Below are 27,507 nucleotides of genomic sequence, written 5' to 3' on the forward strand. Positions count from 1 at the left end.
CTTGTTCAGGTGCACTTGTAGAAAACGCTCGTCCACGGACAACCAGGGGAACTGGCGACAGTGCAAATGTTAAAATCATTGTTAAACTGCTTCATCGGCCGCCCACGTCAGAGGAGACCTTTTTAGAAATAGGCAACTAGAGGTTCAAGAGATGGCTGGTCACCTACAGAGGCATGGCTAACCACTGAGGTTCAGACTTTAGCAGGGGGAAGGCCACGCTGAAGCTAGCAGAAGTCAATTTTGTAGTAGGTGTAGGGCCTGGTTGAAGCTAGCAGAGGTCCAGGCTGGAGCAGGTAGAAGGTCAGGCTGGAGCTAGCAGAGGTCCAAGCTACACTGGGTGGAAGGCCTGGTTGAAACTAGCAAAGGTCCCATGTGTAGCATGTAGAAGGCTGGGCTAAAGCTAGCAGAAGTCCATTCTATAGTAAGGTGGCAGGCCCGGTTTTAGCAAGCTGAGCTCCAAGCTACTGTGGGTGGAGGACCTGCTTGAAGCCGAGGTAGAAGGCCAGGCCTAAGCTAGCAGAGGTCCAGGCAGGAGCAGGTACGAGGCCGGGTCGAAGCTAGCAAAGCTCAGAATGGGGAAGAAGATATAAGTCCCGATGTCCTCTTGCCGCCTTCGTTCTCCAGAGTCCAGCTTCGGGCGGACGGAGATGACCAAAGTCCACAGAGGATCAGGCAGTAAATGGTCCCAAAAACCCGCGGGAGCAGTTGACGTAAACAAGGGAAGTGCAACATGAGAACGTTTTCCAGGACGGAGGAAGGTGGAGGACGGAGGTGCCACACAGACGTACAAGTACGGACCCCCGCAGAACCTCCAGCATCTGGTTGGACTTTGGGAGGAACCCGGAGCTCCGTGCAGAAAGCCAGGGATTGAACCAGGGACCGGCGTGTTTGCGATTGCACATCCGTGTCAACTGAGAGGACCTTATTATGGGATGCTTTCCAAAAGGAGCAAGTTGACTGAAAAGCTTATTTCGGAATCGAAGTGCGGATCTTTATTGGATTAAAAAAAACCTTCTCCGTCGCTCCGCCTCCACGGAGATCTCGCTCCGGCCGACCCTTCACCGCGGGGCGGGCGGAGGGAAGGGAAGGCCCGGCGGTGCATCCCTGCCGCGGGTTCGTCCACGGGAAAGCCCGGCCGCCGGTGGCGGCGCGGATCAACGTGACCTGACAACAAGGAACCTCCGGGAAAACCGTCAGACCCGGGCGGTGTGCAGAGGAGAGGGCGGGAGGGGCCGCGCCAGGGGGGAGCGCGACACCCCACCGGCGCTTCCAACGAGAACCCGGATGAAAACGGAAACGCAGTTCACCATTTCCGGTTTCTCACCATCTAACCGCGCCGGAGGGAGCGGAAATAACCCCGGTTGCGAGGTTCCCGCACCGGAGTTGACCCCGGGGTAGCGCGGTCGCTGCGCCCGTCGGGAACCCCCCTGCTTCCGCAGCCGCTTCCAGTGGGCGGAGATGGGACCCCCGCTGACGTCAGAGGGCCTGTCGGTTTCCTGCAATAGAAAGTCAGCGCGGAGGCGAAGCTGCGTCCGGACTCGAACCCGCGCCGCGGCCCGGAGCTGCGTCCCGCCGTGACACGAAGCCCACGGAGCCGCCGCGCCCGTGAGTACCGACGAGGCAACTTTGCGTGGGTGTGTGACGCGCTGTGGCGTGGCGTGGCGTGGCGTGGCGTGGTTCCCCCCCCCCCAGCTCTTTCACACATCCACCCGTGCCGTGGCGTCCGCTTCCGGCCGCTGCAGCGGCTCCGTCGTGTTCTGTCCCCGCGGCCCGTGGGGGTGGGGTGTGTGTGTGTGTGTGTGTGTGTGTGTTCGGCCCCGTGACGCGGCCGCATTGGCGCAGTGGACTCTTTGTGTTTTTTTGTTTTTTTTTTTGTGCACGGCCCCACGTCCACGCCACTGTCCACGGGTGGGGGTCTGAGTGGGTGAGTGGGTGTGGGGTGACGTCGCGGCCGGATAAAGTGTCGTGTTTGCGCGCTGTTGCAGAGACGGCGTGGGGTTTTCCCTGGCTCCGCCCACTCCCTCCCGCGTGCGCGCGCAGGGCGTTCACGTGTTGCAACAGGCGCAAAAAAAAAAAAAAAAAACACGCTCGTGTTTTCGCTGACTTCCACGCCGGTAGCGCCCCCCCCTTCCCCACGCCACACTCCACTCCACCCCACCCGCTATCGCCGCTTTTTACGTAACCGCCTCTCAGGTGTGCGTGGGACCGTCACGCGTGGACGGCGGGAGGAGGGGGGGGGTGCGTGTCTCTCGCGTCGGCATCCGGGTGTTTCCTCAAATATCCACGCACACGCCTGCACACGCGCCCCCCTCCCCCACGGAGAGCTGATACCAGGTGAGCGGCTCGTCGTCCCTCCACGACACGCGTGTTTTGCTTTTTTTTTCTTCTCCCCGCCGCCGCCGCCGCCGCGGGATGACGTCATCGCCGTAGCGGCTCACGCACGCGCGGCGGGAGGAGAACCTCCATCCAGCTGAGCAGCAGCAGCGGTTATGTAAGCGCGTGGGGGCAAACAAAGGCTGGAGGGTGGGGAGTCTGCAGGACCTGGATCTCCTGCAGGTTCTCCTGCAGGTTCTCCTGCAGGTTCTCGCCGGCGGTGAGGGAACCCAGGCTCCGAGAACTAAGAACCTTGGAGGTCTCCGTCGCCTGTCCATCCGACGTCATCCGGTCCCGTCCGCTAAGTTCTCCGGGTTCTGATCCGCCCGATGTTCCTCCTCCAGATGTTCCCGGATTCTGGACCAGGACTCGGCGTGGCCCCGGACCCCGGCCCCCCCACGGCGCCCCTGTGAGCCCCGGAGGAACCATGCCGCGCACCAAGCAGAACAACCCCAAGAACCTCAAAGGTGAGTTCTCTCCTCCTGGTTCCTGGAGATCCTGACCTGCTCCTGAACGTCTCGGTGTTCCACCTGAAGGTGGAGCTCCTGCTTGTTGTGGATGCGTGTGGTCACGTGATCGTCGCCGTCGTCTTCTGGATCTTCACGTCTCAGGCGGTTTATACCTGTGAGGTGTTGCCATAGTGACCAAACATGGCGGCCAAACATGTGGTCTTCTCATGGTGTGGTAGAACCAGAAGGACCAAGACAACAGGTGCATCAAGGACGTCGAGATCTGGACCGGCGTGTCGGCTCCACCTCCTGCTGCTGGAGCTTCTCCTCAGAGCTTCTCCTCAGAGCTTCTCCTCAGAGCTCCTCCTCAGAGCTCCTCCTCAGAGCTTCTCCTCAGAGCTTCTCCTCAGAGCTTCTCACAGCTTCTCCTCAGAGCTTCTCCTCAGAGCTTCTCCTCACAGCTTCTCCTCAGAGCTTCTCCTCAGAGCTTCTCACAGCTTCTCGTCAGAGCTTCTCAGAACTCCTCCTCAGAGCTTCTCCTGCGAGCTTCTCAGAGCTTCTCCACGTCCTTCACAGCGTAGAGGAAACACCATCACATGCTCCTCCTCGGCCGTGGAGAATCTTTTCCTGGAAACCTTCTCCTGTCCCTGAGCCCTCACATGACGGCTGTTTCAGCTCCATCCTGGTCCTGGTGGACACGTTGACACCAGCAGAGCTTCTGCTCTCCTAGATGTTCCCTCAAACAGAAGAAAGAAGCTCCTCTCCTCCTCCATCACTGGAGACGGGAGTCAAAACAAAGCGCGGCGAAGCGCTAAGCTAACATAGGAAGTTCATCCACTCGGCTTTGGATCCACAGGCAGGTCTTGAACTGTGTGTGTGTGTGTGTGTGTGTGTGTGTGTGTGTGTGTGTGTGTGTGTGTGTGCGCTGTCAGAAGTGGCCTGATGACGCACTTTGTGGGCAACAATGTAGACAGTCAGGAACTCCTGCCTTCCTCCTCCAGCCTGTGTTTACTCTCCTCAAACAGCTGGTCTCCAGGGCAGCCCTGCAGGAGGAACCTCTGGACGGAGGAGGAGCCTCCAAAAATGTGGAGTTGGAGAAAAGATGCAGACCGTCTTGAGCTCCACTGAGAACCTCTAGACGTTGGAGACGTTCTAGATGTTTGGATTCACGCGGATTCTGATCCCCCTGCTGTCAACGGCCAATCAGGTTCAGCGGGAGGCGGAGCCTGAGGCCACCACCCCCTATTTGTAGAAACCGCCGGAGGTTCAAGTGGTGGACACTTAGCTGCAACACTACTGCTGGATCACTGGGACCTCCAGGAGGTCAGGAGGTCCTTCAAGTAGTCTGGGGACCTCCAGGTGGTCAGGAGAGACCTCTGGTAGTCATGGTGGCCTCCAAGGGGTTAGGATGGCCCTCAGGTGGTCAGGAGGGGCAACTAGATGGTCAGGAGGGCCTTCAAGGTGTCTGGGGGCCTTCAGGTGGTCAGGAAAGGACCTCATGTGCTCAGGAGAGACCTCTGGTTGGTCAGAAGGGGCCTGAAGTGGTCAGGAGGAACCTCAGGTAGTCATGGTGGCCTCCAAGGGGTTGGGATGGCCCTCAGGTGGTCAGGAGGGGCAACTAGATGGTCAGGAGGGCCTTCAAGTTGTCTGGGGGCCTCCTGGTGGTCAGGATGGTTCTCGGGTGATCAGGAAGGACCCCTAGATGGTCAGGAGGGCCTCCTGGTGGTCAGGAGGACCACAAAGTCTGGGCAGGTCCTCAGCAGGTCGGCTTCTTCTCAGGTCACCTGACCTGAATGCCACTGCTCTGACCTTCACTGGGGCTTGGAGGAGATGCTTGTGAAGGTTCTTGTGTGTGTGTGTGTGTGTGTGTGTGTGTGTGTGTGTGTGTGTGTGTGTGTGTGTGTGTGTGTGTGTGTGTGTGTGCGCGCGCAGCTTTACGGTTCTTGTGTGGGATGTATTTTTCCGAGCGGTGAAGAGAAATCGGGTCAGAACCTTGTCAGCGGCCGTGGAAACCACACACACACACACACACACACACACACACACACACACACACACACACACACACTGGCTTGAAGTATTTTTGTTTTTTTCTTGGAGCGTCTTCGTCCAGACTTCACCTCCTCCACGTCGCTCCTCCTCCACCCGGTCCGGTTCCTCGCTGGTGTTTTCAGAACCACATTCCTCCCCCGACCACACTGGGATGGAAGCCCAACAACTGCAGCTTTAACAAGGTGGAAAATGTTTTCCCTGAGGAACCAGGATGGAGGAGGGGAACCCGAGGAACCCGAGGAACCCGAGGAACCCGGGGAAACCGAGGAACTCGAGGAACCCGACCTCCCACTGCTGCTCTTGGAGGTGAAGGAGGGCGAGCAGAACCCGGGTCGTGACCCTCCATGATCTCCAGAACCACTGGGTTCCACGTGTCGGGCGGAGAACCCAGAAGGTTAACCCTCTGTAGAACCTGGAGGTGGAGGTCCGGAAGAATTGGCGGCGCAGGGGTCGCCGCGGCGCCCGGCCTGGGGGCGGAGCTTAGATCGGAGCTTCCCCGCGGCTCCTTGAAATTACAGCGTGAGATCTTCTGAGGGGAAGTTCTCCTCCAGAAGAAGCAGGAACAGCCTGAGGTTTTAGCAACCGTTGCCACAACAACCCTGTGGAAAGTCAACATGGCCAAAGCAGAGGAAGAAAAGCCGAATGTGGGTTAATGTTTATTCCTCCTCTTCCTCCTCTTCCTCCTCTCCAAGGCTGGAAAATGTGATTCTCAGTAGGAGAGTGTGTGTGTGTGTGTGTGTGTGTGTGTGTGTGTGTGTGTGTGTGTGTGTGTGTGTTTACCTAGGAAAGGCGCTGACAAATTAGCCCTCTGGCTAACCAGTTGACGGGAACACCCCTGACACCTGGGCGGGGTGGGGGGGGCTTCATGGGTTGAAGTACTTCTAGTAGTACTATGAGTACTACTATTACTTGTAGTGCTATGAGTACTACTAGTTCTACTAGTACTTGTAGTACTACTGTGTGGTGGTTTAGCTCAGTGGGATGATAATCTTTAACTGGGAGCTCCTTGAGAACTTTTGCAGATCCACAGTTCCACAGCACGGAGGAACTTCCCCAACACACACACACACACACACACACACACACACACACACACACACACACACACACACACACACACACACACACACACACACACACACACACACACACACACACACACACACACTTCCCTGGCAGGGACTCTCAGTTTGAATGTCAGTCAAAACTGGCTGCTAAACAGGCTGTGGTGACTAATAACACCAGCTTCTTTTGGAGCGTTAGTGTGTGTGTGTGTGTGTGTGTGTGTGTGTGTGTGTGTGTGTGTGTGTGTGTGTGTGTGTGTGTGTGTGTGTGTGTGTGTGTGTGTGTGTGTGTGTGTGTGTGTGTTTGCGCCCTCCCTGCTGCTGCTGTGTGGAAACTTGTTTTTTTTTCCCACCAATCATTTCCTATAAAAACAAAAAAAATCAGCCTCGTCTGAAGCAAGGGGTGACCTGTGTGTGTGTGTGTGTGTGTGTGTGTGTGTGTGTGTGTGTGTGTGTGTGTGTGTGTGTGTGTGTGTGTGTGTGTGTGTTGGGGGGGGGGGCTCCTCCCCCAGGCTCCTTTGGGGGGGCTTTGGGAAACTGCTCAGATGAAGTGGAGCCAGCGTCTGCCAGCCGGAACCCTGTAGAAGGCTTCTAGTGTGTGTGTGTGTGTGTGTATACAGCTGCAAATGTGTGTGTGTGTGTGTGTGTGTGTGTGTGTGTGTGTGTGTGCGCACAGAGCTGGCATTGCTTAATGGTTTGCACAAGTGAAGCCCAATGTCGGCGTTGCCAGGGAAACAGAGCAGCATGAGCCTCAGTCTGCAGGTGCTGTTCCTTGTGTCCTACTGATGGAACCTCCTACTAACCGTGGGGGGGGGGGGCTGTGTGTGTGTGTGTGTGTGTGTGTGTGTGTGTGTGTGTGTGTGTGTGGAAGGGGGGGGCAGGAGATCTCTTAAAGGAAAAGACGGTCAACCTAATTTACAGGAAAAGTAAAGAAGAGGAACCACGTGTGTGAAACCCTCAGCAAGGTGTGTGTGTGGAGTGTGTGTGTGTGTGTGTGTGTGTGTGTGTGTGTGTGTGTGGAACCCAGATGTTCTGCTAGAACCCACACCTCATGGTGGGTCACGCAATGGAGCACCCGACCTTCATGTGACCTCTCCTGGAGGGGGCGGGGCTTCTACATGGTGTCCAGGTGTCTGTCAGCCCGTCTCAGCCAATCACAGGGCAGCTTAGGATGCCGTGCGCTCTGATTGGTGGAGAGAGACGTGCAAAAAAATCCCCAGGTAGCGGGTGATCTCACACACACACACACACACACACACACACACCAACACACATACACTCGAGGGGGCAGATGTCCTCTAGTCTTGCAGTTGTGGACAGGAGATCTCTGGCTCTGGTCTGGAGCTGCAGAAGGTGTAGAAGGTCCAGAAGGTCCAGAAGGTCCAGAAGGTTGAGCGCCACCTGCTGGCAGAGCTTCACGCTCTTACATAACCAGGATCATCGCTTCCTTTAGCTGCTGTTTCCATGGCGATGGACAGGGCTGGGAGGGGGGGGGGGAATGGTTAATTTTTGAATTCTATTTTTAGAAGTCCACGTCGCCACCTGAGGTTCTCCTGGGACCAGGAGGTCTTTAGATGTTCCCTCAGCCAGGATGAGGTGTGTGTGTGTGTGTGTGTGTGTGTGTGTGTGTTGGCCCACACTAATAGGATCAATACGCACAAGGGATTGATAAGTATTTATAGCAGGGGGGGGGTTAGCGGCTAATCTGGTGCTGGCTAGGTGGGGGAGGACGTTCCTCTCTTCTTCTTCTGCATCCTGTGTTGTTCTCCAGAAGAACGGAGGAGGACACACTCCTCCTCCCGGGAGGCGGAGCAGCAGGGCTTTCCCTCCATCAGCCCAGAGGAGGAGGAGGAAGAGAAGGTCTGACAGCAGAGAGCAGCCAGGAGGAGAAGTGAAAGCTGGGCTCTCGACTCGTGCACACACACACACACACACACACACACACACACACACACACTCTCGCAACGGAGTGTGTGTGTGTGTGTGTCCGCGTCAGACAGACGCTTTCGGTTTTGTGTGTGTCTGGAGACGCTGGAATGTGGGTTCCTCGGCGTGGAAGGTCATGTGTTCCCCGCGGCGCTGAGTGGGTTCTCTGACCGTCGGCTGAGGAACCCGGTGGAACCGAGAAGGTACTGTGACCTCGAGCTTCTCTGACCGTCTCTGCTGCCGTCTTCTCCGCCTCGCCTTGATGGAACCTGTAGGAGGTTCTTGTCCAACCTGTTGACTGTTCTTCTCACTTGCTGATGGGTCTTGTGTGGCTTTTAGAAGGTTCTTGTCCAGAACGTCGGTGGTTCTTGTTGCCTGTTAAAGGTTCTTGTGACCTGCAGAAGGTTCTTGTCCGACTTGTGAATGGTTGTTGTGGCTCTTAGAAGGTTCTTGTCCGAAACGTCGGTGGTTCTTGTTACCTGTCAAAGGTCCTTGCCGCCTGTTGAAGGTCCTGGTCGAGCTCGTGAATGTTTGCTGTTGCCTGTCAGAGGTTCTTGTCACCTGCAGAAGGTTCTTGTCCAACTTGTGAATGGTTGTTGTGGCTTTTAGAAGGTTCTTGTCACCTGTAGAAGGTTCTTGTCCAACCTATTAATATCCCTGTTCTTGTCATCTGTGGAATGTTCTCCTTGCCTTTTGAATGTCCTCAGGGAGGTTCTTGTCACCTGCAGGAGGGTTGTTTACGACCTGTGGTCTTCTACAAGTGCGTCTTGATCCTGGAATGAATGTTGGTCTTGAAAGATCTCTGCAGGATGTAGCTTCCAGCTTCGCGGCTCTCGTACGCTGGTTCTCGTGGTGGAGAGTCAGGAGAACTACGGAAGTAGTTATTTTCAGAACCTGTTTCTCAACATTTTTGGTCAAGGGGTTGATGGTTGTGGTGGATCTCCCCCACCTCAGGCGTGATGGCATGTTCCTCCGTGGAGGTGGGTGGAGCTGCTGGAGGTGGGGGGGGGAGCTCGTGTTCCGCGGCAGGGGATGAGCTGGAGGTGTTATGCAACCGCCGGGAGCAGAGCTGAAGTTCTGCTTGATTCCACATCCTGACATCACCAGGCTGCCGTAAGAAGAGACACCCCGTCTCCTGAGCTGCACGGAGCTCCATAGGACACTTGATGGAGGAGGTTCAGGTTCTCCGTCCGCTCGCTTGCTTTGAAGAACACGGTCCGGGTGTTTGGGTTGGAGGTGGAGATCTTCTGCGCTGACGGGTCTCGTGGCCGGAGTTACATAACAGCACCTTCTCCTGCTGCAGTCTTGACCCCGGAGGTGTTCAGGGTCAAAGGTCATCGATGTACCTGCTGGCTTGATGGACCGGAAGGAACCTGAAGGTACCGTTCCAGCCCGCGTCTTCTAATCTGACTTGTTTGGAGCGCCGTGGAACCACAGTATCCAGGGTGACCTCCGCCGCGGGGATTACATCACTTCCTGTTTCAGCCTGAGCCGACGCACAGGCAGAACCTGGACTGACTGCAGCAGGTCAGAAGATCTGGACTGACCGGCCACGGCGGCCATATTTGTTGTCCTACGGGGGCTTGCAGGTAAACCTTCATGATCTGGAAGTTCTTGACCCCAACTGGCTCGCTAATTCTGCGTAATTTTGAGGAAGCATCTGATGCAGGAAGTTCCTCCCCGTCCCCGGTAGGACTTCATGACTCCTTAAACGCAACACACACACACACACACACACACACACACACACACACACACACACACACACACACACAAACACACACACACACAGTGACGTGGTGTTGTTTTGGATCTTCTCAAATCACCAACTTTGGTTTCCCTGGTGGACGTATGACCATCTGCTGGCCCCGTCCCTCTGTGTTTACATGTGGGACCAGCCGCGAGTGTGTGTGTGTGTGTGTGTGTGTGTGTGTGTGTGTGTGTGTGTGTGTGTGTGTGTGTGTGTGTGTGTGTGTGTGTGTGTGTGTGTGTGTGTGTGTGTGAATGAGCTCTGAAGGCAGATGGTCGTCTGGCGGCGTCTACACCAACAGAAACCGGAGAGACGCTGGTAGCAGCTGTGGGGGGGGCTGCAGTACTGCCATCAGTACCCACTGTGTACTAATACACACAGTACACACTGTGTATTAGTACACGCTGAGCAGATAGTGGTACTACATGGAGGAACCGCCCACACCAGTGATGTAACTGCATGCTCCCCTGGTACACTCGCAGATACACGCTAGCAGTACACACTCATGATTCACTGTAGCAGTACACAATAGCAGTACGCTAACTGCACGCAGTATTGTTCCTCAGCACCAGTACACAGTAGAAGTACATGGTAATGATACACTCTCACAGTATACAGTAGCAGTACACAGTAGTACTCCACAATAGCACTACATCGTAGCAGTACATTGTGATGATACACAGTAAGGATATACCACAAAAGTACACAGTAGCAGTATGGTGGTGCAGTACACTGACAGAGTACACGGTCTTGGTACATAGTCGCAGTACACTGACAGAGTACACGGTCTTGGTACATAGTCGCAGTACACTGACAGAGTACACGGTCTTGGTACATAGTAGCAGTATGCTGTAGTAGTACACTGACAGAGTACACAGTCTTGGTACATAGTAGCAGTATGCTGTAGTAGTACACTGACAGAGTACACAGTCTTGGTACATAGTAGCAGTATGATGTAGCAGTACACTATGAGAGTACACAGTAACAGTACGCAGTAGCAGTATGGTGTAAGAGTACCCTGGTGTATTGATACTGCAGTACTGTAGTTGTGGATCTGCTGAGGATCCAGTAGTCGCCCCCCTCCTGGTAGAACCTTGTAGAACGTGGAACGCGGCGGGAGCTCCCAAACCAGGAAGTGGGAGTTCAGGGATTTGTAGTTCACAGGAAGTGGAAAAACCACCTGGGGGCCAAAAGTACCTCGGGTTCCTTCTGGGGAACCGTGGAACTGGGTTTTGGGTTCCTCCTCCTGGTGTCAGTTTCCAGATGTTTGCAGCCCAAACATCTGATCGTCTCGGCTGTTGAACGTTAACGACTCTCACATGTTTCCAGGAGCGTCCAAACATCTCAGATTAGCATCTCACCAGGGTGATGGTTGAGAGAGCCTGGTCATGTAATCTAAACATGGGGGGGGTAATCTGATTACTCCTCTGGAATCTCAACAACGAGACGCGGGGGGATTCCACCTACTGGTCTTCTCTCCAAGACCGCGGGCCATTAGCGGCTAGGAGCTGGTCTGCTTCATCCAGAACCCGGTTCCGTCACAGAACGAGTAGAAGGAAACCCGGATTCCTGCTGAAATCTAGAAAGAGGCGCTCCATCATCTGGGGTTAGCTTGTTTTTGTTTTTGTTTCGTGTCGGAAAGGAGGGGGTTCCTGTTTGTGGTTTGGACGGCGCTGAGGAACGCGGTGGAACGCTGATGCAGGAGATGACGTGGACGTCGGGTTGTAAATAAAGAAGTCTGGAGTCTTAATGACTAGAGATGTGCTGAAGTCCGGAGTTTTTCCACAGAGGAACCCTGCGGCTCCTCGCTCTCCCTCGACCCCCCGGCCGGAAGAACCAAAGATAGAACCCGGCTGTGGAATCTGGAGGAACTTAGTGTGTCTGTAAACTCCCTGGCAGGAACAGAAGCTCCGCCCCCTGGCAGGCTCGCAGAGGGGGAGGGGGAGGATCCCCGGGGGCGAGGGGGGGGCAAAGCCGGTTTAAGTGACGTCGGCCGTCCTGTTGAGGCAGGCCTCCAGTCCGCCTCCTCCTTCTCCTGGCTTACAGGAATTCCCCTCCTCGTCACGGCTTTCTGAAGAAGGCGCTGGCGGCGCCTCAGGCCGCAGCGCCAACGGGGCGGAGCCGCTCGGCCCGACCCCGGTCCGGGGCGAGCGAGGGGGAAGAACCCGGAGGGGGAACCCGGCGGGTTCCGTCCTGTGGGCCTCTGAGGTACTGTTGTTCTCCAGGGGCAGGCGGAAGCTCAGAAAGGGTACAAGTACTGCATATCGCTGAGAGTCCCTGGAGATCCGAGTACTAACACAATACTTTGTACACGTAGTACCCGCTGTGGAACCCGACCTGTGGACAAGGAACGAGTGTTGGCGGTTCTTGAAAGGAACATTTTGTCGGTTCTCCAGAAGAACCGAAGCTGTTCGGGCACAGAACCCCACACACTCTTGGGGTCCAGGGAGTCTTGTAGTGCTCTTCACCGACCCATGTTTGGGTGTGCAGGACGCTCAGTGATGCAGGTGGAAATAAACGTGACTGTGAATATCTCTTCCCACTATTTTGGAGTACACACACACACACACACACACACACACACACACACACACACACTCTGTCTCCCTTTGCCCACACAGTCCTGATAATCAGTCGCCTCCAGTCTGCTGCTGCTTCTTCCTCCTACGGGCTCCTGCGGGGGCAGTGTGTTTGTGTGTGTGTGTGTGTGTGTGTGTGTGTGTGTGTGTGTGTGTGTGTGTGTGATCAATATTTCATCTGTTGACTGAACGCTGGCAGGTTTTCCTGTAATTGCCTCCAAACATGGCGTCTCGTTCTGACAGTGGAAAAAGTATTTTTTTCCAGAAGCTTCATTTCAAAGCAGGAATCAGATTATTTAAAAAGCAGACTTTTACTTTTATTTTAGAATCAACCCTCTGGAATGATGAATTCAAACGTTATTTTTTGAAGTCAGACCTTTGGATTAGTTTACAAGTCAAACCTTCAGAATAATTTTCAAGTCTAACTTTCACATTATTGAGGAATTCAAACCTTCAGATTCATTTTCCAAAGGAAACCTTCAGATTAGTTAAAGTTCAAACCTTCAAAATTATTTGAAGGCAAACCTTTGGATTTTTTCAGATGTCAAACTTTCAGATCATTTAAAAGTCAAACCTTCAGATTATCTAAGAAGTCAAACTTTAAGATGAATCTTGAAATTTAGGATGACAAAATTCAGATGACTTCAGAAGTCACATCTTCTGATTTCAGGAAACCACAATTCTTACACATGCGAAGTCAGAGAGGAAGAACCTCCCCCCACCGACACACACACACACACACACACACACACACACACACACACACACACACACACACACACACACACACAGTTGATTAGACTGCAGGGGGGGATTCCTGGGAAGGAGGGGCAGTCTGCACTTCCTGTATTGCCTTCTTTATCAGGCTTTCAGTTTCAGCTCCGCTCTTGTGTGTGTGTGTGTGTGTGTGTGTGTGTGTGTGTGTGTGTGTGTGTGTGCACTTCAGGGTCACCAGCTGCTCCCCACAGGAAGTGAACCCCAATCAGTTGTGCGGGGGTGTGGAGGAGGTGCTCGGAGCTTCTCGTCTTCTTCCAGACTGTCGTCTCCCTTCAGCTGGAAAATCTTCTCGTTCCTTCAAAACAGCCTCAGCTTGTGTGTGTGTGTGTGTGTGTGTGTGTGTGTGTGTGTGTGTGTGTGTGCAGCATGCTGGTCCTGCTTTGGTTACATAACCTCCATCTCCCTCCTGCGCAGTGACAGGGAGGAAGGGGGCAGCTGCTGACTAGCATCTCGTCATCCTGGGTATGGCGCTGTCCCCCCTCCCCTTCAGACCTTCACCAACCCCCGTTGTTCTTCTGACAGCAGCTGTTGCTTCACTGCTGTGGACGGACCTTCTTTCTTTTTTGCCCCCCCCCCCCGGCCCCGGCCTGCCCTTTGGAAACATGAGCCGCCCTGTAATGACTCCCCGCCGTTCAGGAACCCGGAATATTCCGTCCTCATTAAGGCAAAGTGATGAGGGGACGGCGCCGGAGGTCCTCCGCTCGCTCCCCGTTATGTAAGGAGGGGATCCCCATCTGGCGCCGTCCACTAACGCTCCTCAGGAGTTTGATGCCTGGTTCACCAGAGCGGGACACCAACCGCCAACTGGCAACCTCCCTAAGACACTTTGAGTACCCCAAAGTGGTACATTCGTGAGGAGGTCCTGAGTTCTGGGAGGGTACGGAGACTCCCAAGGGAACTCCAGAGTCCCACAAGGGTGGCGTCATCCCACCCACTCGCTCACGGATGCTCCTGGGTTGCGGTGCTTGATCAGGGGTGGGGACGCATTATATAATCTGTGGCCTGGGTTGGGGAGGCGGGGAAGGGTGTGTCTGAGGTAACACACACACACACACATAATGACATAATCCAGTGACCTCTTCCTGCGCCGCCCTTCTGGTTCCCGTCAGTGTCCAATCAGATACCTTGTTTACGACCTGCAGCTAAGGTCTCCAGGGAGGGCCTTTGTTTGAAGGTAGTTCTGCGTCCAGAGCGAGGGTTCCTCCAATCTGAAGGCTACCGGTTCGATCTTCAGCTCCTCCTTGTGCCCTCGCGCAAGACACTGAGCCTCCAGGGAGGGATTCAAGCTGCGAGGTGAAGCCTCTTCTCCTTGTGTAGAATGCAGCACCACCTGTCGGGGAGCCATGGACACCCTCCTGCTCCTCGCCACCATGGCGGCAGTTTCCACCCTGGAACGCTTCCCTCTCCGCTGTGGAAGAACGTCTGTTTTTCATTTGGGAGGTTCCTCCTTCCTCATCAGGTGTCCTTTCCTGTCTTCCAGATAAAATCGAAGAAGCACAGAAGGAGCTGAAGGAGCCACCGGGTCTGCAGAAAGGTAGGAGGCCCTCAGAGATGGTCTTTTATTTTGAAAGGGTCTTAATTCAAGGAGAACGTCGGCTGGCAGATGGAACCGCGAGGAAGGGGTTTGGAGATGAATTCAGCGTGAGATGGAGGGGATTCCTGTCCGGAAACCACCATCTGGACCGGCTGTGTCTCCAAACCCCCTCTCCTGGGGTGGAGGTTCCTCCGCCAAGAACCAGGGGAGGTACCGCAGAGGGCAGGTCGGACGTGGAAGTGGTTTTCCTCGGAGTCCCGGCTAATGGATCGCAGCCCTCAACCTTCAGAAGATCTGAGGCCCAGATTTAAAAACGAGAGTGACAACCAGCGGGTTCTGTTATGGAACAGCTGCGGTGAAGTCACGGAACTTCTCGTCGGAGAACCGCCCCGCCGTCGCTCTGGAAGAACTGATGCCTTCCCCCGTTTTCCCCTCACCGGTCGACACAATCGTCTCTTTGTCGAGCGCCTTCGGAATGAGGTCGTTTCCCGAACGTCGGCTGCGCGAGGTGCGGCGCAGTTCTGCGAGGACGAGGTGTTCCTCGCCGAGGTGGTGCCAGGAACCTTGAAGGAACCCAGGAACCCTGACCTCATCTTGGGAAATACCTGCTCGGGCCAGGAAAGTGTGACAGGGCGCGACTCCAGTGATGCAACACGTCCCAGAAAAGCCTTGCAGCGCCGACATGGTACATGATGGGATGGCGCCGGAGACCCCGGTGGTCCTCCTCACATCTTCAGACTTCAACGACGCGAGACAAGCAGGCAAGGGTTTCCATGGCAACGCTTGAGAAGGTGCAGTGTAGCTACCAGGCCAGTAGTTGACGCTGTGAGTTCGCGGTCAACTTACTCTGCGCCGTTGCTGTTGCGGTCGAAGTATGGTCGTTTCAGAAGAATTGCGTCTTCCCCGTCTCCATGAAGACGGAAGTGTTTTCAGGGTGTCACGTTCTGGACGCCAGAATGTCCAAAAATGACCGGTTTCATAAAATCTGCGTGGGAGTAAACTTGAACTTCTCCAAAGCTGTGCTTCTTTGCTCAGAACATTGTTGGTGTTCCGCTGTTCCTTTGTGGCTCACCGTTGTCCTTCTGTCCTCAGGGACGCCAGAAAGCAGCCGGAGGAATGAGGACAGCATCAAGGGCCTGAAGAGGAAGAAGGTTGTGGTGGAGAATCAGCTGAAGAAGATCCCTAAGTCTCCGGTGAAGAAGCCCCCGCCCTCAACGGGCTCCGAAGTCGCTGCCCGAAGAGTTTCCTCCAAGGAAAGCCCACGTCCCTGCTCTTCCGCCTCCGACAGCCAATCCCACAATCCGTCAAGATCTCCCGTCAGGAAAAGCGAGGCGCAGTATGTCACGCCGTCCTCTGACGCAGGACCTTCTTTTAGCAACCACGTAAAGCTGAAACAGACGGAAGCCGCACGTCCAGCACCTTCACATGACCCAGAAGAGCTGGAAGGCGGCTCCTCAGGAACGGCACAGTTTTCCCAGTCAAAGGTCGGCGGCGGCGGCGGCGACGCACGAGCGCGAAGCTTCGAAGGAGATCCGTACCATAGCAGCGCCCCTCTTGATGTCCTCCTCAAGGCCATGGAGCCCGACTTCAGCACGCTGGCGGAGAGGAAAAGCCTGCAAGCCACGGCCGCTGGGAAACCCCTGCCCGCCGCCGACCTTCAGCCCGGCGCCGAATTGACAAGAGGTCCAACCGTCAACGTCGGTCCGCAGAACCCGTCTTCACACGTGCAGACCTACTACACTGACAAGCAGTTAATTCGAATCGCAACGCCTCTCCCAGGAAGTGTCCAGACCTCCAGCCGGTGCGCCCCCCTGCAGCCCTCCCAGCACTTCATGCCAGTATCTTCCAATGCCGAGAAGCTCGGTTTGCACATGAGCTTCGCCAGCGCACCTTCCGCCATTACTCACGCGCCGGTCCCTTCGGGCTCCAGCGCCTTGCCGCAAAGCCAACCCCCCGTTGTGCACACATGCCAGTCCCTGTCGGCCAGCGTCCCCAGCACCATTCAGGTCCCGGTCACCCCGGGGAGCAACCAAGTTCAGGTGACCACTGTGATGAACTTTGGTGCGGAGCAAGTGTCCAAGGACCAAAAGCCCAAGAAGCCCGGAAAGTATGTTTGTGAGTACTGCAGCCGGGCCTGTGCCAAACCCAGTGTGCTTCTCAAGCATATCAGGTCCCACACTGGGGAAAGGCCGTACCCCTGTGTTACTTGCGGCTTCTCCTTCAAAACCAAGAGCAACTTATACAAGCACAAGAAATCCCACGCTCACGCCATAAAGCTCGGGCTGACCAACCGCTCGGAATCGGGAAGCGGAACGCTGTCGCAAGACTCGGACAAGGCCCTCGGCACGCACTCCGAGGCGGAGGACAGCGGGGACAGCGACGAGGAAGGCAGTACGGCGGACCTGGATCCCGACTCCTCGCAGAGCAGCGTGACCACGTTATCCGACAGCCGTTTACAAGGAGTCGGTACGACCCAGGCCGCCCACGGGGAGGCGGACTCGTCCCTCGCGTTCAATTCAGGTAAACCGGCCCTGTCGCACAGGGCCCACGAGCCCAAGGTGACCGCCGCTCTTCCGAAGGTGGTAGTCTACCCGGTCAATGTCTCGCCTCTGAGGGCCGACAGTCCGAGAGTCACGGGTGCGGCGCCCGAGCAAGCGGCTTCGCAGCGACAGCGAGAGTTCCAGACCGCCAACCTGAGGTCCGGCATCACGGTGCTGTCGTCCCTGAAAGAGGTGGACGGAACGAACCCCTCGCTGGATACCGTGAGCGAGGATGAAGACCAGCAGTGCAAGTCTCCGTTGTTAGGAGGCCACGCGCAGCTCCAGCGACAGCAAGCGACGGATTTTTCTCAGCAGCAGCAGCCCAAGTGTCTGCTGAGCCCCCGCAGTTTGGGAAGCACAGATTCGGGCTACTTTTCTCGCTCCGAGAGTGCGGACCAAGCCATGAGTCCTCCGAGTCCATTCGTGAAGATAACTCCGCCGGCGGACATCGACGTAGCCAAGAACGCGCTCCCCGGCGTCCCGCCGGTGGTCGCCGCGGTGATGCACGTGTCCTCGGAGCAAAAGTCCCGAGCCGCCGGACAGATGCGCCCCCCTTTAGAGGCGAAAGCACTTTCCCTGGAAGAACGTATCTCGAAGCTGATCTCTGAGAACGAGGCGGTGGTGGACAACAAGCAGTTGGACAGCGTGAAGCCGAGGAGGACGTCTCTCTCCAGGAGGGGCAGCATCGACTCCCCTAAATCTTACATATTCAAAGACTCCTTTCAGTTCGATCTCAAACCCATGGGGAGAAGGTCCAGCTCCAGCTCGGACATCCCCAAGTCGCCGTTCACGCCCACCGACAAGTCAAAACCCCTGTTTCTCCTCTCGGTGCCCTCTCAGTACCCACCCATGGACTGTCTACCCATAACAAGGAGTAACTCCATGCCCACCACGCCGGGGCACTCCGCTCTTCCTCCCAACATCAACCCCCTCCCGCGCCCTCTGCGCGGCCAGTCGTTCGACGAGAAGATCGGCTCCTTGAACGACGACGTCTTCTCGCCGGCCCCTTCGACCCCCAACCCGGCGATCCACTCGCGTACTCTGGTGAGGCAGGCGGCCGTGGAAGACTTCGAGGGGCATAAGCTTCCGACGGTCCGCTCCATGGACGACGCCTATCACGGCGGTAGCGTCTCCGCCGAGCTCGTGCAAAGAAGCAGGTCCTTTGAGCACAATCAGGACCGACACAGGAAACCTCAGCAGAACAAAGGCACCATGTACGAGTGCGAAACATGCCGGAACCGCTACAGGAAGCTGGAGAACTTCGAAACTCACAAGAAGTTCTACTGCTCCGAGCTTCACGGTCCAAAAAACAAGCCGGCGGCCGCGAAGGATACGGATCAAGACGTTTTCCACGTCAACACGCAGCAACCCGCGGCTTCTAGATCCGCCGGCGGCGGGTCGGGGATCCTCGACCAACAGACGTCGTTCAGGAAGAGAAGGAAAATGAAAAGCGTCGGAGACGAGGACGATCAGTCTCCCACCGACACGACTCCCCCGTGTTCCGTCAGCTTCGATTCCTGTCCGGCGGGCCCGACAAATCAGGCCTTCTCTCAGCACGCCGTGATAGTGGACATCCAGCCCCAAAACAACCAGTCCAAGCTACCTCAGATCCAGCTTCTAGCCAGAGGTATGAGCGCCTCGGAGTCGCGGCTCTCGCCGATTCGAGAGACGCAGGTCGGCGCGTCCGCCAAACCGGAAATGCAAAGGCAAGGCAGCGGGACCTCCGTCATCAGACACACCAACTCCCTGAGCCGACCCAGTTCGTTCGACACCGAGTCCGTGGACAGGGCTTCTCCCGTGGACGGTCAGGAGAAGGAGCCCCTGAATAAACCCAAGTCGGACGCCGCCGCAACTGACGGCTACCACGAGAAAATGTCCAAGCAGAAGAAGCCCGACTACGGGAAGCAGAGGATGGAACGATGCGTCGAAGGTACCGCGGCGGAGGTGGGCGAAAACACGGTTCCCGTCCATCAGTCTCGTCTGGTCCGTCAAAACAACATCCAGGTTCCTGAAATCTTAGTCACCGAGGAGCCCGACAGAGAACACGAGGCGCTGACCTCAGAGGCGGCGGACAAACCCCAAGATCAGTTCAGCTGGCCGCAAAGGAGCGAGAGTCTGTCGAAGCTGCCGACCGAGAAACTCCCGCCGAAGAAGAAACGGATCCGTCTGGCTCAGATGGACCACTCCTCGGGCGAGTCCAGCTTCGAGTCCAGCCTCTCCAGAAGTCTGAGCCGGGACAGCAGTCTGTCTCGCTGCTCGAGCATCTCGGCGTCTTTCGAAAGGGACGAGCCGCGGTCAGACAGCCCTGCTAGAGGGGAGTGTGTCGGCAAAGCTCCGGAACACCAAGGTCTGCCAAAGGCCGTCAACACCCTGGGTGTTCCTGGAGTAATGAGACGCGCCGCTTCGGAGCAGATAAGCTGTACCCAACCTTCCGTGGAAATTTCCTCCGACTATCGCAGCAAGTCGTTCGACTGCGGAAACGTATCGCCCAGTAGATCTCAGTCACCCGGTGGTCAGCCAAAGGGCAGACAAGCCTCCCAAGCGCCCCAAGTTCCGCTAATCGAAAGGAGGCGCGGACCCTTGGTGCGCCAAATGTCCCTAAAGATATGCCCGGAGAGTCAGCAGCCGCACCGAAAGCCCGTCAACCCTCTGGACAAAGCCACGGTCTTGAACGTTAGCTCTTTAAATCAGAACAGAACCCCGCAGATGCACGTCGCCAACAAGCTGACTTTGGCTCAACCTTTCATTCTCCATCCCGGAGAGCCGCCCTTGCAAAAGAATGAGCAGATAGTGCAAAGCATTAACTTAGGTAGCCCGACGCAGCAGCCTCAAGTCCATGGCCTTCCTCACCCCTGGCATCAAACGTCAAGGGTTCAAATATGCCAAAAGTTACAACAGCCTCTGAGCCAGATCTGGGTTTGCCGCGAGAAGCTCCAAAACAAGCCTTCCGACGCAGAGGACAAGAAATGTTTTGTGCCCAAATACCAGCTGCCGTGTCCTCTGAGACGAAGCCAAGCCTTTTCCTTCTCCGGCACACAGGGAGCCCAGATAGCCTTGCCGGTTCTAACGATACCCATCGCCAATCCCGTTCTGAGCATTTCCAAACCATCGGACATCCTCCAAAGTGTTTACGCCGTCCAACCCAACCAGCAGGCCTCTGACATGAAGACCAAACCCGTCGTGATGCCGGTGGAACAGCAGAGGGAACCCTGTGACCAGGCTCCGGCGGGTGCCGTGCCGTTGCCTCAGATCCTGATCACTCACGAACAGCTGCAACCCCCTCCCTCCGTCGTAAACAAAGGTAGCCTGGCGTCCACTTCCGGTGTGGATAGCGATGGTCCGGCTGTGCAAAGCGTGAAGAAGGACAGGACTCCTCCTGTTGGCTGTCTGAACCACGCGGTAGAAAGAGCAACCTCCCAAGGGTCCTTACACTGCACACAGAAACTGACATCGGTCACGCTTTGCCCCCAGCAGGAGCCCACCGCCTCCAGCAAGAGAATGTTGTCGCCTGCCAACAGCCTGGACATCTACATGGAGAAGCACCAGAAACGTGCAAAGGACGAGCACGGCGTGGCCTGTCTGACGGACGGACGATCGGTCAATTATCTGAATTCCAAGATGTCGGAGGTGACCCGACAGCGGAAGCTGACTCTGGTTCGACAGGTGTGCACCACGGAACCCGTGGACAGTCCCATAGAGACCGAGGCGCCTCCTTTGCCTCAAGTGAAAAGTGACGGCGAGAAGGACTCGGAGGCCACCGACGATGTCAAGCCCATGTCGCCTGACGGCACTTGGTTGGAGAAGGACACCAGGACTGTCCTTCCCGAGGAGGCGGGCCATGTGCTGAGTACTTCGTCCAGCAGGTCGGGCACCTCCCTGCCGGGTAATAACATCCCGAAGCCTCAGGAGAAGTCGGAGGAGTGGAGGTGGGCTCCCATCAAATCGTCCATCAGGCCCTCGAGTTTTCACGGCGGTCAAGCCAAACTGACCACCTCTGTCTCCGTGGTGAACACGAAGGACAGCCACCGTCTGTCCTTCCCCAGCCTGAAGACGTCCACCACCTTCACCTGGTGCTTCTTGATGAAGAGAAAGTCTCTCCACGTCCCGCAGAACGACCTGAAGACCTCAGCCTACGCCGCCTGGACAGTCAGCCCAAATAACCCCAATCCGCTGGGCTTGCCCACCAAACAGGTCCTGTCCCTCTTTGACTCCAAGCAGAGCGCCAAGAAGATACACTACACCTCGGCCATAAGAACCGGCGGAAAGTCCGACATCTTGTCCTACTCAGGCAAACTCAAAGATGCCATGCCAAAGGTGAGGAGATGTCTTCTTGAGAAGTTCCCGCTGTAAATTCCATGTTGGTTGACTCCGTCGCTCCATCTCGTAGGTCCCGATCATGCCGAGATCTAAATCGGCCGAAACCAGAAGCAAAGCGCTACCAGAAACTCAGGCCAGTCACGAGTCGGACAAAGACCCGGCGTCCAAAACGGAACCCAGGCGGGTCAAGATATTCGACGGCGGGTAGGAATCTGCGCGGACGATGACGAACGAGCCTCCGCCGCGTGAGCTAACCCGTTTACATATTTCATGTGTTCTCTCGGTTCTGATCTTCCCCCGCAGATACAAATCTAACGAGGAGTACGTGTACGTGCGCGGGCGTGGGCGCGGTAAATACATCTGCGAGGAGTGTGGGATCCGCTGTAAGAAGCCCAGCATGCTGCGCAAACACATCCGCACACACTCGGACGTCCGGCCCTACCACTGTGTCCACTGCAACTTCTCCTTCAAGACTAAAGGTCAGGGCCTCGGCGTCGCCTTTCCAGGTTTTTGTCAAATCCCAATGTTCTTACTTTTGACTTCGGAGCGCAAGAATGAGGACTTGGAACAGGTCTAGAAATCTTCTTTTTCTTTCTCACAGCCAATCGCCCGCCTCCATCTAACCCTCTTCTGTCACGCCAACTAACTTCACGTCCTCTTTCCGTCCATTCATAAGCCTCGTCTCGGTCCTCCTCTAGACCTCCTGCCTGGTGGTTCCAACCTCAGCAACCTTCTAGCCAGATCTTCACCATCCCTCCTCTGTCCGTGTCCAAAGCATCTCAGTGTGACTTTATCTCCAGAACATCTAACACGTCCCTCTGATGGACTCATTCCCCGATCCTCTCCATCTCTTCCTTCCACATCTTCACCAGACACCTCAGCTGCTCTCACTTCCCTGGAGACGAGTCGCAGAATAGGACGTAGCACCTTCAGTACCCCAGATAGTACCCTTTCTGGGGTTCGAGAAAACGACCGATCTTGTACCACTCTTGAAGTGGACATTGTGGACACCTACAAGTACCTGGGTGTCCACTTGGACAATAAACTGGACTGGACTTTGAACATCTTCAAGAAGGGTCAGAGCCGCCTGTTCTTCCTCAGGAGGCTCAGATCTTTCAACGTCTGCAGGACCATGCTGCAGATGTTTTACCACTCTGCGTGGTGTCCAGCATCATCTTCTACGCTGTTGTGTGCTGGGCAGCAGGATCAAGACAGCTGATGCTAACAGACTCAACAAGCTCTTCAGGAGAGCTGGGTCTGTCCTGGGAGTGGAGCTGGAGTCTGTGGCGCAGGTGTCAGAGAAGCTCCTCACCATCATGGACAATGTCCATCACCTCCTGCATGGACACTGACGTCCAGTCAGAGCTCTTTCAGTCGTAGACTGATACCACCAAGGAGCTCCACTGAACCCCACAGGAGGTCTTTCCTACTTGAGGCTATCAGACTTTTACTTGAAACTCTGGCACAACAACTTCCTTCGGGATAAATAAACTTGTTCTTCTGCATCCATGCCTGATTTTAGACGTATGCGCTTGCAGTCGGCCTCCTCGGACCGCTGTAGCTCCCCTCCTCCCTGCGGGAGCGGTAGAATAAAAGATGAGGTTTCACCAAGACCGTGTGATTCAACCCCCCCCTTCATCAAACCTGTCTTCCCACGCAACGCCGCAGAACAGTACTCGGTGTCACAGCAGCCCACGTTCATTTAAAAATGTCTTCATCTGTTACTCACCCTGTACATGCAGGCTGCTCAGAGAACGTTCTCTTACGTAACCCTCCTCCCGCCCTCCCCAGACAGCGAGGCCTGACTCTGTCTCTTCTTGCAGGAAATCTCACCAAGCACATGAAATCCAAGGCCCACAGCAAGAAGTGCATGGAGATGGGGGTCCCCGAGGGGCTCATCGAGGATCAGGACGCAGACGACTCTGGTAGGGCGCCCCTGCCGAGCCTCCCGGGGAAGGAAACGCTCGGATGCGCTCCGGAGAACGCTCGGCGTAAATTCAGGTTTAGTCTCGGAGGTTCCAGTGAACTCCGGTTTTTTCTGCTGTTTCGGTCGATGACAAGAAGCAGCGCCTCCCTGCGCCATGTACGCGCCCATGTCGATCAATACCTCTGCCGTGGTCTAATTAGGAATTCTAAATGCAGCTTCCTCCTCTGTTAACTCCAAGTGCACGTGGGCGGCGTGCACAATGTTTAGAAAGAGGAAATTGCTGCGTCTTATTTTAGAAATGCAGGCGAGAGAGGGGGAGGCTGCCTGAAACCATCCGCCTCTGAGAGCTTGTTTGTTTTTCCTCCTCCGCCTGCGATGGAGCTCCGAGGGCCGGATGGTCCAGGGGGTTGGTACCAGAGCGACCGCGGAACATCTCCCGGGCGTTTGCCGAAGGAGAGGAGCTCTGGTGACTCATGCTCTTGCAGGAACCTGTAAATGAACCTCCGTCTTTCTCCGGGTGACAGGAGACCGGAGTCACGTGAGCAGCGCCGACCGCCAGGATTCTGATGGGGACGAGTCCGACGGCCCCGACGAGGAGGACAACGACGAAAACGAGGAGGAAGAGGAGGACAGCCAGGCGGAGTCGGGCCTGTCCACTAACCCCTCGGTGTCCGCCAGCCCCCAGCACCTCCCCTGTAAGGAGGTGGAGGTCCCCCCCAGCGCCTTGCTCGCCCAGATGTCCATCAGCTCCATCTCGCTCTCTATGTCCACACCCCGAGTTCCTGAGGTCCAGGCGTCCGATCCGGAGTCTGTCCCCATGCTGAGCCCCGTGTCCCTCAGCAAGCAGCCGTCCGTCCTCGGAGGCTGCGGTGGCTCAGCGCTGTTCCCGAACTCCCCTCCTCCAGTCGCCCCCATCTCCGACACCTCCGACACCGAGTCTGTGCACATGATGAGCCCCGTGTCCCCCTGTCGGCAGATGTCCATAGACTACCCCGACTGCGACGTGCCCCCCAGCCCACCGGTGCCAGGCAAGAACTTCAAGCTTGGCCAGGTGAGGCAAAAAAAATTACATCAGTCAAGTCTGAGGTCTCTAAGATGACTTGGGGTTCCAAGAGTTCTGTGAGGTATGACGGGGTTTTAAGAAGTCTCGTACACATGATGGGGTTCTAAGAGGTCTGTAAGATATGATGGATTTCCAAGAGTTCTCTGAGATACGATGGGGTTCCAAGAGGTCTCTCACATATTTTGAGATACAATGGGGTTCCAAGAGTTCTTTAAGATAAAGTGGGGTTTTAAGAGTTCCTTGTGATATGGTGAGGTACCAAGAGTTGTGCACGATATGATGGGGTTCCAAGAGTACTGTAAGATATGGTGGGGTTCCGAGAGTACTGAAAAATACGGCCGAGTTCCAAGAGTTCTTTGAGATAAAGTGGGGAGTTCCTTCTGAGATATGATGGGGTTCCAAGAGTTCTCTGAGATACGACGGGGTTCCAAGAGTTCTCCGAGATACAATGGGGTTCCCAGAGTTCTTTAAGATAAAGTGGGGTTTTAAGAGTTCCTTGTGATATGATGAGGTACCAAGAGCTGTGCAAGATATGACGGGGTTCCAAGAGTACTCAAAAATATGACCGAGTTCCAAGAGTTCTTTGAGATAAAGTGGGGAGTTCCTTCTGAGATGATGGGGTTCCAAGAGGTCTCTCACCTATTTTGGGGTTCCGGGAGTTCTTCGAGATGTAATGGGGTTCTAAGAGGTCTGTAAGATATGATGGATTTCCAAGAGCTCTTTGAAATGTGTTGGGGTTCCAAGAGTTCCCCTTAGCTATGATGGGATTCCAAGTGTAAGATATTTTAGGGTTTCCAAGAGTTCTTTGAGATATGATAGGGTTCTAAGAGGTCTGTAAGATATGATGGACTTCCAAGATCTCTTTGAAATATGATGTGGTTCCAAGAGTTCTCTGAGATATGACGGGGTTCCAGGGAGTTCCACTTAGATATGATGGGGTTCTGAGAATTACGCAAGATATGATGGGATTCCAAGAGTTCTTGAGAAATGATGGGGTTCCAAGAGTTCCTTAAGCTTTGATGAGGTTCCAAGAGGTCTTCCATTTTGGTGTTCATATGTGAGGAGAAGCATTTGATTCTCCTCTGAATTGTCCAGCGAGCAGATACTGGGGTGAGATGATCCCTCATATCAAATGTTAGAAGACGTGCAACAGCGTTCTGAAGAAGGTGCAGAGTCTCGAAGGACACGCTGGGACAATAAGTTACAATTATCCAAAAGCAGGTCGTGGTTCCTCTGCATCATCTTGAGACAGTATGAGGAAACAGATCCTGGTTTGTGATAGTGGACCTGGGGGCCCATAAGACTCCGTCCACAAAATCCAATTGAAAACAGCTGATCTTTGTCTTTTCCCAGGAGTCGTCCTCCTTGCCGACCACTGACCCCGGCATCCCGGTGGACCGCAGCACCCAGACGTCCTGCTATGCTTCCCAGGGTTCCCACTTCCCCTCGCAAGGTCCATCACAGACGCCAGCCGTGGAAACCCAGACCCACCTCTTCAGCCACCTCCCCCTGCACTCCCAGCATCCCCTCCGCTCCTCCTACAGCATGGTACCGGTCGGGGGCATCCAGTTGGTGCCCACTGGCCTGGCGGCTTACTCCACCTTTGTACCCATTCAGGCCGGCCCCGTCCAGCTCACCATCCCGGCGGTGAGCGTCATCCACAGGAACACGAGCCCCCTACCGGCCCCCAACAGCCCCCCGCGGCCAGAGGGTGCGCCGGCCCAGCCCCTGATGGTGCAGGAGCCGGTCGGCAGCATGGTACCCTGCTTCCCCCTCAGCCAGGTGGCTGACTTGCAGGGTCAGACTGTGCAGCCGTTGGGCCTGGAGACTCTGAATCTGATGGGGATCACCAACGCGGGCCTAGCGCCCACCCAAATGATGCCCCAGCCGGGCTTCGCCCTCAACGCCACCCTGGGGCTGCAGGTCATCGCCGCCAGCCCCACATCCCAGACCAGCACCAGCACCCAGAGCCACCTTCCAGGTCTGCAGATAGTCAACATCGCCTTGCCGGCCATCATCCCCTCTCTGAGCCCCCTGCCCACCATCAGTCCCCTCCCAGGGTCTTCTGAGGGGCAGGGCAGCCCGGACCCCCCTGCGGTGCACCCATCTCAGACTGACCACTCCCTCAGGGGTTGCGCCACCACCTCGCCAGCCGCCCCTCCGGCGGTTAGCAGCTCCCTGGAGATGACCGGCGGCGGCGGCGGCACGGCGGAGCCGGCGCAGACCGAGGCGGGTGCAGAACGGGAACGACCTCCTCAGCAACAGCCGCCCCAGCCGCGCCCTGCTGACGCCACCACATCCAGATCGCCGGCGTCCTCTTGGCAGAAGGTGACCGACGACGAAGCGTCCAGCGACGATGAAGACCGATTGGTCATCGCCACCTGAGAAGCCCCTTCCGAGTACGAAGCTCCGCCTCCCTTTTGTAAGACTGAACACACTTCTCTTCAGGGGTTCCCTTCTTTGGAAGCACAGGCGCCGGCGCTCACGCGTGCGACGTGCAATCGTCACCACGACCACGACCGTTGGGTTCCTGTCGGCGCCGGGACATTTTTGTACATGTTGTAAAGACAATCGTGCCTTTTATGGAGTTTCCCGTGGAAGAACCTGTACATAGTTCCATATCGATGCAGTGGTGGCTCGTGTTTATTTCCAAAAGTAGAACTAAAGGCCCGAAGCAGCGGCGGCGGGCGCCAGATTTCTTCTGGAGGACCTCCCATTGGTAGACCTAAATGTTGTACTGGTATCTGTACATTTCTATGGATGATAGGGCAATGTTTGTGTACAAATGTTGTGTTGAACTATTTATTATAATCCATCTGGTGCCCGTTATGATTCATGTCCATAGGGTTGTGCGTTATGGTAGCTAGCTTTACATCGCTGTATCTATATTCTTAAATGTATAAGTAAAATTTTGTTTACATACATTAAAGAGGTGTGTTTTTGTTGGCCCGCCGCTGAAACCGACCGCATTTTCACATTGAGTGAAGCGGTTGATTCCCGGTGGATGGGCAGGTGCAGCGTTAGCACGCTAGCACGCTAGCCCTCAAAAGTGACCCCTTCGGTGTTGGTTGGAGGCTCCAGGAGAAGCTCCAACCAGGAGCTGCACCCCAGAGGAAATGAATTCATCAGTCTTCCCCGGTTGGCGAGTTCTGGGAA

The 27,507-nt window shown here is 55.7% G+C and overlaps 1 protein-coding gene across 3 annotated transcripts; it reads left to right on the forward strand.

Annotated features, from left to right (window-relative positions):
- The first annotated feature begins 1,506 nt into the window (after positions 1-1,506).
- Positions 1,507-27,280, forward strand: hivep1 (HIVEP zinc finger 1). 3 transcript variants are annotated; one of them, XM_086177817.1, is made up of 9 exons: positions 1,507-1,605; positions 2,718-2,840; positions 14,451-14,504; positions 15,597-21,358; positions 21,432-21,565; positions 21,665-21,840; positions 23,185-23,286; positions 23,813-24,339; positions 25,705-27,280. In XM_086177817.1, exons 2-9 carry the CDS (start codon positions 2,801-2,803, stop codon positions 26,734-26,736), a joined length of 7,827 nt encoding a protein of 2,608 aa, XP_086033943.1. In that variant the 5' UTR covers positions 1,507-1,605; positions 2,718-2,800; the 3' UTR covers positions 26,737-27,280. The 3 variants fall into 3 exon arrangements, with proteins under 3 accessions (XP_086033943.1, XP_086033942.1, XP_086033944.1); XM_086177816.1 differs by lacking the exons at positions 1,507-1,605; positions 2,718-2,840; positions 14,451-14,504 and adding an exon at positions 14,556-15,265; XM_086177818.1 differs by lacking the exons at positions 1,507-1,605; positions 2,718-2,840; positions 14,451-14,504; ... (1 more) ...; positions 23,813-24,339; positions 25,705-27,280 and adding exons at positions 14,556-15,265; positions 22,060-23,153.
- Positions 27,281-27,507: the final 227 nt, after the last annotated feature.

This window comes from Fistularia commersonii, chromosome 30 (genome assembly GCF_037954325.1).
Source record: "Fistularia commersonii isolate RoL2024-O1a breed Wild chromosome 30, RoL_Fcom_v1.0, whole genome shotgun sequence".
Classification (NCBI taxonomy): Eukaryota; Metazoa; Chordata; class Actinopteri; order Syngnathiformes; family Fistulariidae; genus Fistularia; species Fistularia commersonii.

What these genes read in the sequence shown, in the direction of transcription:
- hivep1 (XM_086177816.1), top strand. Translation starts at nt 15,151, where the DNA reads ATGCAACACGTCCCAGAAAAGCCTTGCAGCGCCGACATGGTACATGAT. An exon ending in CAACGACGCGAGACAAGCAG is followed by an intron (nt 15,266 to 15,596) that starts GCAAGGGTTTCC and finishes TTCTGTCCTCAG; the next exon opens with GGACGCCAGAAAGCAGCCGG. An exon ending in TCAAAGATGCCATGCCAAAG is followed by an intron (nt 21,359 to 21,431) that starts GTGAGGAGATGT and finishes TCCATCTCGTAG; the next exon opens with GTCCCGATCATGCCGAGATC.